The 17500-nt window shown below is 43.1% G+C and overlaps 1 protein-coding gene across 1 annotated transcript in view; it reads left to right on the forward strand.

Annotated features, from left to right (window-relative positions):
* Window positions 1–17500, forward strand: part of atrnl1a (attractin-like 1a) — a gene marked incomplete at its 5' end in the record, with an annotated part of 358740 nt that overhangs the window by 78019 nt on the left and 263221 nt on the right. Inside the window, 1 exon segment of the mRNA XM_053333595.1 lies at window positions 15619–15867. Within this exon segment, the coding sequence (XP_053189570.1) occupies window positions 15619–15867 (249 nt within the window).

Genomic DNA, 17500 nt, shown 5'->3' on the forward strand with positions numbered 1-17500 from the left:
AATTTTCAAGATGGCGCTGCCCAGATTGGAAACTATCGGCTTCCGAGCAGCAGTCCACAAACCAATGGGTGACGTCACGGATGTTACGTCCATTTCTTTTATACAGTCTGTGGGATACATGACACTCTCAGTTGGAAACAGGAAGTGAATAGAGTCTCCTGTCTAGCCAAACAACCTCCTCATAATAAAGTAAAACCATCTCATTAAGTCACCTTACATTTGAGGTAATTACTAATTATTATTACGGCCACTAGATGGCGTAAAAGCCTGCCTGAGTTTTAAATCTACACTGTAATTTTGGAGTTTTGGATATTATATTTTGTTTCCACATATTAAAATGTAGCCTAAAGTGCCAAACAGCCACTTTTGATTATCTTTTACACATGGATCAGCTCTCTGTATGAGCTAAACCTTTATTTTTTTGTCCTCTTACCATATTTTATTTGCCAGTTTCAACAAGTTTTCTGGTGTGGGAGAAAATCTGTCAAACTGTCAAATTGTTCCCCTCAGGTAAAAAAAAAACTTTATATTGATGTTTTTTTTTTTTCTGTCTGGTTTTCGTCAGACAAATAGTCATTTTGCTGCAACGTCTTCTCGTCTTGTAGGAGTTAAGGAAATAGCTTAAAAAAAACAAAAAAAACAAAACTTAGTCTTGTTCTTTTTTACTGGTGATTATTATTCCTTGCTGGTGCCAGTGCAAACACTTCTGCAGCCAAGATTGTTTTTCCCTTTTCCTTCATTGTGCTTACATAATGGTGCCCCCCCCCCTCCCCCTCCCCCTCCCCCACCCCATCTCTCTTTCATTATTCATACAAATTTGGTGGCAGAAGGTGTGTAGGAGGCTTTTGTTCAGCTATTTTTTTACCTTTTTTGTTGCTCATAATACCACTTATAATGTAAAATATGACACATGGCGAGGATACTTTACTCTCCGCGTCCTCACATACAGGCAGCATTGTTGCTCTTTTTAACAGTCCATCACTCTTTCTTTGCATAGTGATGCTTCATATCTAACTTTGTGCCTCCTCGCTTCTCTTGTTTATTGATTAATCATGCCTTGTTTAGGGAGCCAGAACTGCAGGGTACAAGATGAAGGATTTATGGCTTGTGTCTTTTTGCTCGTCTGAGGATCCCAACTGAACTGGGTCATTTCTTTATCAGATCAATTTGGCCGTAGGCTTTGTTGTATCATTCCTATTTTTTTTTTCATATTGGCTGGAGGCTCACTTACACACTCCTCCTCCTCTTCCACACAACCTCTTGAAATAATTAGCTCCAGTGTTGCCCCACCAGTCACATTTATTTTCAACTTTATTGAAAAAGCTGATTTTTCATCCCTATCCTGATAGTACTGTCCTCATTTCTTTGGCTTATATGACAGTGTCCAGCTTCCTGCTTTATTAATATTATTATTATTTTTGTTAATACCTGGAGCTAAATGAAAACGACAGCTATAAATGAGTCTGTCAAGCATTTAATTATAGGTGTTGGCTTCACAACACTCTCTTTTCTGCACACATTCAAGGTGTTTATCCTGCATCTATCCTGTTGGGTACTGCCGGGAGTAGCTTTTTTTTTTTTTTTCATTCTTCATTTTTCACACTTGACTTTCACAAACAATTGCTGTAGGGGAAGGAGAACAACTGCAGTGATATGTCTGCAGACTGGGAGTTCTTAACCCATAAAAAACACACTTACAGCTCTCGTATTTGAATAGTATGAAAATCAGCAGCGTGAGATAGAGTCTAATGCACATGCCAAAGGACAACCAGTTAATCATATATAAGGTAGATTTTGAAAGGGAGGAGGAAGGAAGGAAGGAAGGAAGGAGGGAGGGAGGAAGAAAGGAAGGAAAGAAGGGATGAAGGAAGAAAGGATGGAAGGGAGGAAGAAGGAAGGAAAGGGGGAGGGAGGAAGAAGGAAGGAAAGAAGGAAGGACGGAGAGAGGGAGGAAGAAAGGAAGGGAGGGAGGAAGGAAGGAAGACTTCAGTTGTTCTTCTGTAAATCTTTATGCTGCAGTTTAATGAAAGGAAGGAAGGGAGGACGGAAGGAAGGAAGGTAGGATGGAAAGGAAAGGAAAGAAGGAAGGAAGGAAGGAAAATAGGAAGTCAAGAAGGACAGGTGGAAGGAAGGAAGGAGGGAAGGAAAGAAGGAGGGAGGGAGGAAGGAAAGGACAGAAGGAAGAGAGGAATGAAAGGAAGGAAGGGAGGACAGAGGAAAGAAGGAAGGAATGAAAGGAAGATAGGGAGGACGGAGGAAAGAAGGAAGGAATGAAAGGAAGGAAGGGAAGATGGGAGGAAGGAAAGGAAAGAAGGAAGGGAGGAATGAAAGGAAGGAAGGGAGGAAGGAAAGGAAAGAAGGAAGGGAGGAATAAAAGGAAGGAAGGGAGGAAGGAAAGGAAAGAAGGAAGGGAGGAATGAAAGGAAGGAAGGGAGGATGGAGGAAGGAAGGAAGGACAGAGGAAAGAAGGAAGGTAGGAAGGAGGGAGAAAGGAAAAGAGGAAGGGAGGAAGAAAGGAAAGAAGGACAGAGGAAGGAAGGGAGGGAGGAAGGAAGAAATAAGGAAGGAAAGGAGGGAGGGAAGAACGAAGGAAAGGGAAGAAAGGAGGGAGGAAGGAAGGAAGGAATAAGGGAAGGAAGGTAGAAAGAAAGGAAAGGAAGAATGAAGGAAGGAAGGACAAATCATCTGAGGAGTTTAAGCTATCTCTCATTGCAAGGGGGGGGGGGGGGGGTCGGAGAGGAGGAGGGGGGATTTTCATCATCGTCTCAGTGCCACATTGTGTTCATCACACCGGGGGTTTGATATTTTGATATTTGGTGTCCCTGAATAGCACGTATCGTCTGGCTCCATCTCATGTAATCCATTTGCTCCTACAGTACTTGACAGTTATCATCGCTGAAGCCAGTATAGCATACAGATCTGTGGCTCCAACCGTGGCTCCAACCATGCATAATACATCAAGTGTAGGAGCCATAAGCTGCCTTCCACTTCGCTCCTCTCCTCCTTCTAGTATGTGAAGCTACAGACAGACCTCACACTGGATAGACAACACACACACACACACACACACACACACACACACACACACACACCCTAACCTCTCACTCTCTCTCTCTCTCTCTCTCTCTCTCGCGCTCTCTCTCTTTCTCTCACTGTCTCTTCCATTCTCTCTTTCACTCTCTCTTCCACACACACTCTCTCTCTCTCTCTCTTTCTCTCCCTGTCCCTCCCTCTCTTGCTCTCTCTCTCTCTCTCTCTCTCGCTCTCTCTCTCTCTCTACCTCTCTCTCTCTCTCTCTCTCTCTGTCTCACTCTCTCTTTCTCTCCCTGTCCCTCCCTCTCTTGCTCTCTCTCTCTCTCTCACTCACTCTCTCTCTCTCTCTCTCTCTCTCTCTCTCTCTCTCTCTCTCTCTCTCTCACTCTCCCTCCCTCTCTTGCTCTCTCTCTCTCTCTCTATCTCTCTCTCTCTCGCTCTCTCTCTACCTCACTCTCTCTCTCTCTCTCACACACACACACACACACACACACACACACACACAGATTTCTTGTGAAGATTGCCTCCGAGAAAATAAGTCTATTTCTTTCTCTGCAGCAAAACCAATATCAGCAACAACAACCTAGCTATCATCTGGTCGACCTGTATATCTGTGTTTGTGTGTTTGTGTGAGACAGAAACCGATGTTCAGCTGTAATCAGATCACAGTCACTGGCCAGTCTGTCAAAAATACAAAAACATACACACACACACAAAGTGAAAAGGAAAACCCTAAAATAACCCTGTGAACTACAATCTAATACCTGGCCGAGGTGTTGATTCATCTTTTTGGTCAGTTTTGAGGCTTTTAGGTTGTGTAAGTTGTGTAGGTTGTGTAAGTTGTGTAGATTGTGTTGTGTCTCGCTGAAATACACTGAAAGGTGTTGCTACAGTAACATATATTCTGTCTTCATTGTTTCGTCCTTTTCCTATCATCCAAAGAGCCGATCAGTGACTCGCAGCTACTCAAGAACATAAATTAAAACTGCAGCAAACACTTCATTGTCCCTGAGGGGAAATTTGACTCCTAGCCAAGTAAAACATAGAGCATACAAGTAGATTTAAGTACATAAACTATGCTAAAATACTTTAAAAAGACACGAAGTTTGTGCATCAAGTGGCAAAACTAGTGTGTTATCGCCCCTCATAGTTACAAGAGTTGAATCTTTGCTGAACTTTTTATTTTTTTAACCCTTGTGTCGTCCTCCCGGGTCAAATTGACCCTGCCTGTTTTGACTGTTCCTTCTTTCCTCCCTTCCTTCCTTCCATCTGTCTTTCCTCCCTTCCTTCGTTCCTCCCTCCCTCCTTCTTTTCTTCCCTCCTTCCTCCCTTCCTCCTTCTCTCTTTCTTTCCTTCCTCTCTCTTTCCTCCCTTCCTTCGTTCCTCCCTCCCTCCTTCTTGTCTTCCCTCCTTCCTCCCTTCCTCCTTCTCTCTTTCTTTCCTTCCTCTCTCTTTCCTCCCTTCCTTCGTTCCTCCCTCCCTCCTTCTTTTCTTCCCTCCTTCCTCCCTTCCTCCTTCTCTCTTTCTTTCCTTCCTCTCTCTTTCCTCCCTTCCTTCATTCCTCCCTCCCTCCTTCTTTTTTTCCCTCCTTCCTCCCTTCCTCCTTCTCTCTTTCTTTCCTTCCTCTCTCTTTCCTCCCTTCCTTCCTTCATTCCTCCCTCCCTCCCTCCTTCTTTTCCTCTGTCCTTCTTTCCTTTATTCTTCCCCTCCTATTTTCCCTTTTGCTTCCCTTCCTCTGTCCTTCTTTCTTCCCTCCTTCAAACTTTCCTTCTTTCCTCTGTCCTTCCTTCTTTCCTTTACCCATTCTCACACACACACACACACACACACACACACACACACACACACACACACACACACACACACACACACACACAGTTGGCGGCAGGCTAACACACAGTATTTTGCACTTCAACATGAAGGCCTGGAGGAGCGAGGTATCGAACCACTGATCTTCCAATTAGTGGACGACCTATGCTACTTCCTGAGCCACAGTTGTCTCCATGGTGATTTAAAAAAAATATCCTTAAAATGAGACAAATGATGAATCCGCAGATATTTTAAATCTCTTGTATCAATGTTTTTCCCACAAGACAAATTGTAAGAGCTTTGATATTGATGTATAAGATCTCAAATGCCATTCTTCATAACTTCTCAGAATAAACCTATAGAGCCTTTTTTATATTTCACCACATCTGCTGCTAAGGATCAACATTTAAACATTACACTTTTATCAGTCACAGAAGTTGGTTTTCTTTGACAATGAACATTAAAGCTTCACCGAGCTGTTTGCAAGATTTTATAGCTGTTGAATTTTCAAGTTCATCAGTCGTAAAACGTCTCACAAATCAAGTAGAGAGTTCCTCTCTGCTTTGTACACACATCTTAAATAGACCGACCATCATTCATTATTTAATTACAGTAAAGTGCTATAAATGGAAATTACATTACAGCTATCCTTCCTTCCTTCCTTCCTTCCTTCCTTACTTCCTTCCTTCCTTCCTTACTTACTTACTTACTTACTTACTCCCTCCCTCCCTCCCTCCTTACTCCTTCCCTTCCTTCCTTCCTTCCTTCCTTCCTTCCTCATTCCCTCCCTCCTTACTCCTTACTCCTTTCTTTCCTTCCTCTCTCCTTCCTTCCTCCTTTCTTTCCTTCCCTCCTTCCTCCCTCCCTCCCTCCTTCCTTCCTTCCTTCCTTCCTTCCTTCCTTCCTTCCTTCCTCCCTCCCTCCCTCCCTCCCTCCCTCCGTACTCCCTTCCTCCCTCCGTACTCCCTTCCTTCCTTCCTTCCTTCCTTCCTTCCTTCCTTCCTTCCTCATTCCCTCCCTCCCTCCTTACTCATTTCCTTACTCCTTCCTTCCTTCCTTCCTTCCTTCCTTCCTCCCTCCCTCCCTCCCTCCTTACTCCTTTCTTTCCTTCCTCTCTCCCTCCCTACTCCTTTCCTTCCTTCCTTCCTTCCTTCCTTCCTTCCTTCCTTCCTTCCTTCCTTCCTTCCTTCCCTCTTACTTTGTACACACATCTTAAATACACCAGCTACCATTCATTATGTAATTGCAGTAAAGTGCTAGAAATGGAAATCAAATTACAGCTATCCTTCTTTGTTCACCTCCTGTCATCAGCCCAGGAGAGAGTGGTGTTGCTTTGCTGCAGAGCGAGGACGGAGTAATCAGCCTTTTTACAGGAACGTTGACATTTAAGCAGTTTGAAGTGAATAAATCAGTGTCTGTGTTTTTTAATCTTGATGAATGTCCACGCAGGCAGGAAAAAAACAACCGCTGTCATCATTCAGTCAACAGCTTAATCTACAGAGCACGATTACATCACATATTAGCTTCTTCATCTGTTTGGACTGTTCTTTCCTTCCTTCCTTCTTTCCTTTCCTCCCTTCCTTCCTCCCTTCCTTCCTTCCTGTATGTCCTTCCTTCCGTCTGTCCTTCCTCCCTCCCTCCTTCTCTCTTTCTTTCCTTCCTCCATCCCCCTTTCTTCCTTCCTTCCTTGTTTCCTTTCCTCCCTTCTTTCCTGCCTTCCTTCCTCCCGCCTTTCCTTCCTTCTTCCTCCCTTCCCTCCTTTACTCGACACAGGAGGGTTAACTGACTGACTCCCTCCCTTCCTTCCTTCTTTCCTTTCCTCCTTCCCTCCCTCCCTTCTTTCCTTCCTTCCTTCCTTCTTCCTTCCTCCCTCCCTTCCTTCCTTCTTCCTCCCTTCTTTCTTTCCTTCCTTCCTCCCACCATTCCTTCCTTCTTCCTTCCTCCATCCCCCTTTCTACCTTCCTTCTGTCCTTCCTTCCTCCTTCTTTCCTTCCCTCCCTCCTTCCTTCTTTCCTTCCTTCTTTCCTCCCTTCTTTCCTCCACCTTCCTCTCTACATCCCCCTTTCTTCCGTCCTTCTGTCCTTCCTTCCTCCCTCCCTCCTTCCTTCCTTCCTTCCTTCCTTCTTTCTTACTTCCTTCCTTTCCTTCCTTTCCTCCCTCCTCCCTCCCTCCCTCCCTCCTTCTTTCCTTCCTTCTTCCTCCCTTCTTTCCTCCCTTCTTTCTTTCCTTCTTCCTCTCTTCCTCCCTTATTTCTTCCTCATGGGAAATACAGCCACCATCTAACAGGACATTTTTACTGTGGAAACAGCCTGGAGCTAACACCATGTAATAGAATGAGCTACATCTAAATCTCAGGTGCTGTTAACCCCCCCCCCCCACCCCCTCCCACCCCTCCTCACTGTTTCTCTTTCTCATCTTCATCTACCCCCGAGTCCACAACACGGCATCAGGCAGTAACCTTCCCTTAGTTCTCTCCAACACAGATTCCTTCTTTCCTTCCTGCCTTCCTTCCTTCTTTCCTTCCTGCCTTCCTTCCTTCTTTCCTCCCTCCTTCTTTCCTCCCTCCTTCCTTCCTTCCATCCTTCTTCCTTCCTTCCTTTCTTCTGTCCTTCCTTCCTCCCTCCTTCGTCCTTTCCTCCTTCCTTCCTTCCGTCTATTCTTCCTCCCTCCCTCCTTCTCTCTTTCTTTCCTTCCTTCCTTCCTTCCTTCATTTCTTCTTTCCTTCCTCTAGCCCCCTTTCTTCCTTCCGTCTGTCCTTACTTCCTCCCTTCCTTCTTCCTTCCTCCCTCCCTTCCTTCCTCCTTTCCTTTCCTCCCTTCTTTCCTTCCTTCCTTCTGTCTGTTCTTCCTCCCTTCCTCCATCTCTGTTTCTTTCCTTCCTCCATCCCCTTTTCTTTCTTCCTTCTGTCCTTCCTTCCTCCCTCCCTTCTTTCCTTTCCTCCCTTCTTTCCTTCCTTCTTTCTTTATTCCTCCCTCCCTTCCTTCCTTCTTTCTTTCCTTCTTTTCTTTCCTTCCTTCCTTAGCCTGGAGCTAATGCCATGTAATAGAACCCCCCACCCCACCCCCCCCCTCCTCCTCCTCCTCCTCCTCCTTGCTGTTTCTCTTTCTCATCTTCATCTACCCCCGAGTCCACAACACGGCATCAGGCAGTAACCTTCCCTTAATTCTCTCCAACACAGATTCCTTCTTTCCTTCCTTCCTTCCTTCCTTCTTTCCTCCCTCCTTCTTTCCTCCCTCCTTCCTTCCTTCCATCCTTCTTCCTTCCTTCCTTTCTTCTGTCCTTCCTTCCTTCCTTCCTTCCGTCTATTCTTCCTCCCTCCCTCCTTCTATCTTTCTTTCCTTCCTTCCTTCCTTCCTTCCTTCCTTCCTTCATTTCTTCTTTCCTTCCTCTAGCCCCCTTTCTTCCTTCCTTCTGTCCTTCCTTCCTCCCTTCCTTCTTCCTTCCTCCCTCCCTTCCTTCCTTCTTTCCTTTCCTCCCTTCTTTCCTTCCGTCCTTCTGTCTGTTCTTCCTCCCTTCCTCCTTCTCTGTTTCTTTCCTTCCTCCATCCCCTTTTCTTTCTTCCTTCTGTCCTTCCTTCCTCCCTTCCTTCTTTCCTTTCCTCTCGTCTTTCCTTCCTTCTTTCTTTCCTTCTTTTCTTTCCTTCCTTCCTTAGCCTGGAGCTAATGCCATGTAATAGAACCCCCCACCCCACCCACCCCTCCTCCTCCTCCTCCTCCTCCTCCTCCTCCTCGCTGTTTCTCTTTCTCATCTTCATCTACCCCCGAGTCCACAACACAGCATCAGGCAGTAACCTTCCCTTAATTCTCTCCATGTGGAACACAGATGAAACCAGATAATTGGAAATGCTATTAAAAATAGAATAGACTGAGGCGAGGAGAACGTACTGCAGCAGGTAAATTGTGTTATCTATACACAAGCCGTTATGTAATTGAACCTCTAAGGACTTCACTTTTTCTGTCCATGCAGGAATGTGTGTTCTTTTTTTTTTTTTTTTTTTTTGTTCTTCCTTCACTCTCTCATTTCTTCATGTCATTTATTATCCTCGGAGGTTGTTTCTTCATATTTGTGGCATTCCTTCCTTCCTTCCTTCCTTCCTTCCTTCCTTCCTTCCTTCCTTCCTCCTGTCTGTCCTTCCTCCTTCCCTTCTTCTCTCTTTCTTTCCTTCCTCATTTTCTTCCTTCCTTCCTTCTTTCCTTCCTTCTTTCCTTCCTTCCTCCCTTCCCTCCTTCCTTCCTCCCTCCTTCCTTCTTTCCTTCCTCCATCCCACTTCCTTCCTCCCTCCTTCCTTCTTTCCTTCCCTCCTTCCTTCCTTCCTTCTGCCCTTCCTTCCTTCCTCCCTCCCTCCCTCCCTCATTCTTTCTTTCCCCTTTTCCTTCCTTCCTTATTTCCTCCCTCCCTCCTTCTTTCCTTCCCTCCTTCCTTCTTTCCTTCCTCCATCCCACTTTCTTCCTTCTGTCCTTCCTTCCTCCGTCCTTCCTTCTTTCCCTCCCTCCTTCCTTCCTTCCTTCTTTCCTCCCTTCCTTCCTTCCTTCCTTCCTTCCTTCTTTCCCTCCGTCTTTTTAATGATCCGGCCCACATGAGATCAAATTGGTCTGTATTTGGCCCTTGAATGAAAATGAGTTTGATTGCTCTGGTTTAGATGATGAGGTAATCTCTGTTTCTGGATGCACGCTCTTTAAACTCTGGAAAACGATGTCGGTAAAATCTGTAACGCTGCTAAAGAAAGGAATAAAGTGGACTTGGTGCCTGAGGTAGCATTTTCAGAAAAAAAAAATATAATTATTTCCATCCAATATGTTATGTTCCAAAAAACTGGTGAAGATGCGATTTAATTTGTAGAAGTGGTAAAATTATATCTTTTGCCAAAAAATTTGAAGTAGCAGTAAAACTATCAAGGTGGAACTGTGCTTGATTTATGCAGATTGGTCTATTCAAGCACTTAATGAAAAATAGAAGTGCCTCTACACATTACAGCTCAGGAGTTATTACACCAAATGGAAAAAAGTTTTGGTCACATTGTAGTGTTATAAGATCTTTAAAAAGTGGGATACAATCCAGTGGATATGGAAGAGAGAGAGAGAGAGAGAGAAAAATAAAGACGAGGATGAACCCTCTCTATGATCTGGTTCATATAAAGTTTGGGCTATAACTCCCAGGGTTCATTTTTGCCAAGAAACCACAATCACAGATGTTAAAAATCGGTCACATGTGATGCAAACGATGAATGGAAGTGAAAGAAATGATGTTATTGAGAAGACTTATTTTACATTCTTGGTTGAATTCACCATTGTTATACTCTGATTTGTGCCTCTGATTGGCTTCGTCTCCATAGCAACGGTGGCCAAAGCTCTTAGTTATTATCGTATACTTAGCCAACCAGCCAAAATCATAGACATAACATAATTCCTCAGATATAAAAGTTGAAGTAATTGATTCTAGCAGTCATAATGTAAGCCTAGAGGATCATTTTATTATTCAGGAGAGTCCTGTGTGTTTCTGTGTTAAGTAATATTGAGGAGATTGTTTAAAGAAATGTTTTAAATGGGAATAAAGAGTGTGGAAAATCACAGTAGCCCCACACATTTCACAAATCTACTCAGAAACCTCTGCAATGAGGCCAACGCGGAAGTAACTTAGACCTGCATTCTATCAAAAGGCCACCAGGGGGCGACCGTCTCTATACAAGTCAATGGAGAATTCACCAACTTCTCACTTGATTTCTAACCTCAGTAAACGTTTTCAAAATGTGTTTATGGTCTCAATCGCTAGTTTAAAGCCTTCTTCAATGCAGTATGATGTTCATTTGGGACATTTTGGCCTCCCTGATTTTATATTTGACGATAAAGCAGGGTATGCATTAGGGCGTGGCTACGTCCTGATTGACAGGTTGATTGACCAATATCCTCGAGATCCAGCCCTCGCAACCATAGCAACCTCCCAGCTCCGCCTCATGCCTCATGAAATTTTCAAGATGGTGCTGCCTAGTTTCGAAACTATTGGCTTCTGAGCAGCAGTCTACAAACCAATGGTCTGTTACGTCCATTATATATACAGGCTATGGTTACAAAATATCAAATGTCTCACAACTTTACTTCCTAGTTTAACAAATGTGTGTTTCTAAAGCTAATTATAACTAACTCTATAATTTACTTTGCTGCCAATTGTCATCACTCCCATTACTCATCAAAATGCGTAGGTTGGACGTATTGTAGTGGCATCTAGCGTGGCTCAAAATGCCAGTTTTTCACCTCAAAATTGATGGAAACCTTTTATAAAAAAATATAAAAGCTGCCATTTTATTCACATTTTGAAAATAAACAGGAAGCAAAGACCCATGAATGTGAAGAGGAGAACTGTCAAACAGGTGGCTTTTTTAGCACTGCTCCATGATTATTATGGGCTGGAAGCTGAGAGTCTTAATAACCCGACCTGCAGGGATGCAAATTGGATAAATCATAAATCAAGGAGAAAGCAAATAATTTCTCTTTTTTTATGAAATGTTAAAGTTTGGTGGATGAAATGTGTTTGAGGTTACCAATTTCCTGCAATTTGAAACATATTAGAAAAAATGATAAACAGGTCTGGTATATTTATTGGATATTAAAGTGTGCTCTTGGGTATGTAAATATGTGCTTTGCTAACAGGAGAAACCATACTGTGTGTTGGATTTAGGAATATTCTTGTTGAACTTCCTGTGTTTGAACTCTCGACTACGGTGGAGATCCAGCAAGTTTTTTTTTTTTTCAGATGAGAACTTGAGGGAGAAAGAGAGGAAATAAAGGGAGGAGGTGAAAGTAAAAACCTGAGGGGAAGAGCGCAGTAGGGGAGAAACGAAAAAAAGAGAAGACTGAAGAAAAAGAAGTTCTTGTCCTTTTTTGTGATTTAATTTATGCCTACAGTGTTTTTTTTTGTTTTTTTTTAAAAGAAATCGAGAAAAAAAATCTAATTAAATCGAAAATGACGGGAAATGAGAGGAGGAGTAGAAGAGAGGGTATCACTGTGGAAGAGAGCGAGAGGGAAGAAGATTGGCTTACTGAATAGAAATAGGAGAAAGGAGAGAGAGAGAGGGAGAGCGAGAGAGAGAAACAGAGAGAGAGAGAGAGAGGGAGAACGAGTGACAGAGGGAGGGAGAGAGAGAGAGGGAGAGAGAGAGGGAGAGAGAGAGAGAGAGAGAGAGAGAGAGAGAGAGAGAGAGAGAACAACTTCTGGTGAAAATGCAAATTTAGCTTGACGCTGCATTTGAATCATCTCGCCAGGCTAAAAGAAACAACACCTCGGATAACTTCTCTCAACCTTTTTTGGTTTCTTGTGTACGAGCCAAGAGAGTCTTACTGTACCTTCGAGTGCGCTCTCCGCTCCCCTCCCCTCCCACCCTCTCTCTTCCCTCCTTCCCTCTCGTCCCCTTTTTGTAGACTAACATTTTTTTTATCATGACAGGAAGATGAGTTGATGTTGAGAGCCGGAGCAAAACAAGACTGAAAGGTTCAAAAAGCACCATAATAAATAAATAAATAAATAAAAAGTTAACTTGGAGAAAAGCCAACCCCTCCCGTAAAAAAATGCTTGATTTCTTATTCTCGTCACCTGTCGTCTCCTCTCTGCCACACACACACACACAAAGAAAAAAAAAAAAAGGCTTCAGTATGGAGATTTTTGTTTTGCTTTGCACGCATTGAATGCTTTTCCATGAAGAAAAAAAAAAGAAAAGAAAAAAATGGAAAGTGTCATTTTTAATTTGAAGCAGTAAAGCGTTTTTTGAATGTCAGATCCATTTTATGAATACAAATGCATTTTCTCTACACATGAGAATAGCGTGGGAGGGGCGGAAGGTGGGAAGGAGCAGAAAAGTCAATTTCGTTATAAATGTTGAGGGTCAAAGAAAAAGGTGAAAGCATAAGATGAAAAGTGTGTTTAGTGGAAGTAGATTACGTCTCTTAAAGGCTTTTATTGTTGGAGCTGTTTTTAGTTATGTGCAGTGTGACAAAAAATAAAATGTTCTACTGTAAGATTTAAAGTGATATTAGAGCATTAAAATGATGCAGAGATTAATGTTTAAAGCAAATAATAAAAGCTACATACTTAACCTTAGTGTCGTCCTCCCGGGTCAAATTGACTCCTTCTGTTTTGACTCTTCCTTCCTTCCTTCCTTCCTTCCTTCCTTCTGTCCTTCCTTCTTTCCTTCCTTCCTTGCTTACTTCCATCCTTCCTTCCTCCCTCCCTTCCTCCTTCCCTCCCTCCCTCCTTTCCATCCTTCTTCCTTCCTTCCTCCCTCCTTTCCCTCCTTCTCCCTCCCTTCCTTCCTTCCTTCGTCCTTTCCTTCCTTCTGTCCTTCCTTCCTCCTTCCTTCCTTTGTCCTTTTTTCCTTCTTCCTTCCTTTGTCCTTGTTTCCTTCTTCCTTCCTTCCTCCCCCCTTCCTCCCTCCTTTCCTTCCTTCCTTCCTTCATCCCTCCTTCCTTCCTTCCTTCCCTCCTTCCTCCCTCCCTGCCTTCCTTCCTTCCCTCCTTCCTCCCTCCCTTCCTTCCTTCCTTCGTCCTTTCCTTCTTTCTTCCTTCCATCCTTCCTTCCTTCCTTCCATCCTTCCTTCCTCCCTCCCTTCCTCCTTCCCTCCCTCCCTCCTTTCCACCCTTCTTCCTTCCTTCCTCCCTCCTTTCCTTCCTTATTCTTTCCTTCCTTCATTCATTCATTCCTCGCTCCTTTCCTACCTTCCTTCCCTCCTAGCTCCTTTCCTACCTTCCTTCGCTCCTCCCTCCTTTCCTCCCTTCCTTCCCTCTTTCCCTCCTACTCCCTCCTTTCCTTCCTTCCTTCCTCCCTCCTTCCTCCCTCCTTTCCTTCCTTCCTTCCTCCCTCCTTCCTCCCTCCTTTCCTTCCTTCCGTCTTTCCTTCCTTCTTCCATCCTTCTTCCTTCCTTCCTCCCTGCTTTCCTTCCTTATTTTTTCCTTCCTTCATTCATTCATTCCTCGCTCCTTTCCTACCTTCCTTCCCTCCTCGCTCCTTTCCTACCTTTCTTCCCTCCTCGCTCCTTTCCTACCTTCCTTCCCTCTTTCCCTCCTACTCCCTCCTTTCCTTCCTTCCTTCCTCCCTTCCTTCCTTCCCTCTTTCCCTCCTACTCCCTCCTTTCCTTCCTTCCTTCCTCCCTCCTTTCCATCCTTCCGTCTTTCCTTCCTTCTTCCTTCCTTCCTCCCTCTCTCCTTTCCATCTTTCTTCCTCCCTCCCTTCCTTGACTCAAGGACAACAGGAGGGTTAGCAATGCATTCCTGTGATTAATCAAAGAAACCATGAAATGTGATCAGTGGGAAGTAAATATTAGTACTGCTTTTAGTTTTGGAGTTAAAAGCTTTGATTTGGATACAGAAAGTTCATATTAGTTTTGTTGCACCATTCAATTTAATACAACCCTAGTCTGCCTCATGGCTATCAATGCCAGCTTTTCTCTTCTATATCACCAGATTTCCAGCTCCATTCATTCATTTAATAGCAAAAAAAAAGGGCTTGACATGACCTATTTGTACGTTTTGCTGACAGGTGAAGTCTTGTCCCTGTAAATTATGACTGTTGTCAGTCTTAAGCAAATGTAGGTGCATGGTGATGATGATATAACGCTGCTGTCCTAACCTCATTTCTTTCAACCAGGACATTTCAAGTAGTACTTGTGCCGAAGCCTAACCAAACCAAACCTTAAACATAATGATGGCAGATCAGAAAAAGCTCATGTGAACTGTTTTGGTGTAAACTGTGTTTTGTAAGATTTTATTTTGAAGGCATTGATCAAAGAAGTTATTATGGTGGTAAATATGTTAGATCAGAAAAAATACTCATGTATTGTTTTGGATGATAAATGACCTGTTAAGTAGTAAGTTTGAGGAAGTGTGAACAAATGTAGCCTCACTACTTTCTAGTCTGATAGGAGACTAAAGCCCAATTTCCATCGGTCCGTCAGACACAGAATCGGCATAATAAAACTTCTGTCTTTCAAAATAAAACAACCCGTGCAGCCTCCCGATTGTATTTCAGCAACAAACACAAATAAAACAGACAGATAAAGACTCCATCTAGCTACGTAGCTACTGACACATGATATAAGCACAAAAATCAAAGAAAATGACCAAATCAACCAAAATTTGAGCAAGTTAACAAAATCGGGCTGTTTAGTTGTGCTGCTACTACAGTAATTACGGTAGACTAAAGGCACTCGTTCAGATTTGATTGATCTGCTACTACAGTAATTACGGTAGACTAAAGGCACTCATTCAGATTTGATTGATCTGCTACTACAGTAATTACGGTAGACTAAAGGCACTCGTTCAGATTTGATTGGGCTGCTACTACAGTAATTACGGTAGACTAAAGGCACTCGTTCAGATTTGATTGATCTGCTACTACAGTAATTACGGTAGACTAAAGGCACTCGTTCAGATTTGATTGATCTGCTACTACAGTAATTACGGTAGACTAAAGGCACTCATTCAGATTTGATTGGGCTGCTACTACAGTAATTACGGTAGACTAAAGGCACTCGTTTGGATTTGATTGTGCTGCTACTACAGTAATTACGGTAGACTAAAGGCTCTCGTTCAGATTTGATAGGGCTGCCGTAATTACTGTATTAACAGTGCAACTTCATTTTAAAAGGCAGATTTCTCTCCCAGAGCTCCGTCCTCTGCCGCGTCGCTGATGGACCCGGTGGAAATCCCCAGTAAGGAAGTAAAGAGGTCTTCTCACTTGTCTCTAACCAATTTTTCCCTCTTTTTAATTCCCTCTCACCTCCAATCCTTCCAGCCCAGAACTGTTCGGGTTTGAGGACTTGTTCCGACTGTCTGGAGAGAGCGGAGTGCGGTTGGTGTGGTGATCCCAGTAACACCGGCAGAGGCGTTTGCATGGAGGGTTCCTACCGAGGGCCTCTGAAACCCGCTAATGCCAAGACTGGACCGAGAGATCGGGATAGACTGAGAGATCGGGACATGTTGCTGGATCAGAGTCTCTGCTCGTCTGATAGGGGCTACAACTGGGCCTTCATCCAATGTCCAGGTGAGTGAACTCCTGGATAAGACCACCAAAAATTCTTTAATGGACTTTTCATCCTCTTGAAGTTGAACTATAACACACACACAATGTCTCCTAAAGTCCATTCTCTGCATTGAAAGCTTCAAATTTCCACATTACAATTGTCTATGATGCAAAATGAAGCAACAATAAGCTCTAAACTAGCTGTGACATCACAAATCATGCTCATAAAGCAAAGGAACTGGAGCATGAAGACTTGAGCTTTATTGGACGGCTGGTTTTGGGTTATGTTGCAGTTACAGTTATAGGGGATACATGCAAACCTCTTCCAGTTTAATTAGCCGACTTGTTGCAGTTCCTTAAGTTTTTAAAAGATTAAAAGTTCAATTAATCATGATTTTGATTTTTGCCATAATCGCTCAACCCTACTCTCCATAACAACTTTATTTATTTATTTTATTGCACCTTTGCTCCTCTCTCACTGTGGACTGATGCAATTGTAAAGAGGTTTGTCTTTCTTTATTATACAAAGGTTCAAAGGAGCTTTGCTCTGTATTATAAGCCAAGCTTCAATAAACATTTTCAGCATAAGACATCCTGGACTCCTAATGATACACTGATGATACCTTGATCGTGATTGGAAAGCTGGTGTTTGCTTATGTTCCTAATTTCTTCCAGTTTAATTAGCTGACGTGTTGTTGTTGTTCCTTAAGTTATAACTTGTGAATTTAATAAGTTCTCTCACAAACCAAGGTGCTGTATCAGAGTCATGTACTTCTTCCTCCAGAGATTGTTTTTCTTTGTTTCCAGTCACATTGTTGTGCTCATTTACACTATTACTCGCACTGCACTCACAAGTCTGTTTCGGGACTTTATCCAGTTTTTATTTTTTTTAAAGTAGATCTGAAGCTCTGTGCAAACAATTCTTATCACTGCCTTGCCATGTTGGTCCCAGCTGAGCATCACCTCCCCAAAAAAAATCAATGGAAATCATGCTTATAGACACACACCTTAATTAAACTGAGATTTCTTTATTGGGTGAACACTGAGAAACTTTCCACTTTCAGCGGAAGTGAAGGTGAAAACAGTCAAACTCTGCCCATGCATCATTCTGCACACATGAAGTTGAGCGAAAGTGGACTTTAAATTGTTTCCGAGCACATTTAATAACTTGTCATTGAGCCTGGTGTACGAAAATACTCATCTGCATTACACATCCGTCCTTCTTTGGCTGAGCAGACTGCTTCTTATGCAGAGTAATGTTGATGATCCTTATAGTAGTAATGATAGAAAGTTCAGCTCGAGGCCATCAAACACATAGACTGTATAAAAGAAATGGACGTAACATCCGTGACGTCACCCATTGGTTTGTGGACTGCTGCTCAGAAGCCAATAGTTTCTAATCTGGGCAGCGCCATCTTGAACATTTCAGGTGCATGCTGGGAAAAATAAAAACATGGATTCTACTTATATGGGCATGAGGTCAATCAACCTGTCAATCAGGACGTAGCCACGCCCTAATGCATACCCTGCTTTATCGTCACATATAAAATCAGGGAGGCCAAAATGTCCCAAATGAACATCATACTGCATTGAAGAAGGCTTTAAACTAGCGATTGAGACCATAAACACATTTTGAAAACGTTTACTGAGGTTA

The sequence above is a fragment of the Scomber japonicus genome, chromosome 14, assembly GCF_027409825.1.
Source record: "Scomber japonicus isolate fScoJap1 chromosome 14, fScoJap1.pri, whole genome shotgun sequence".
Lineage (NCBI taxonomy): Eukaryota > Metazoa > Chordata > Actinopteri > Scombriformes > Scombridae > Scomber > Scomber japonicus.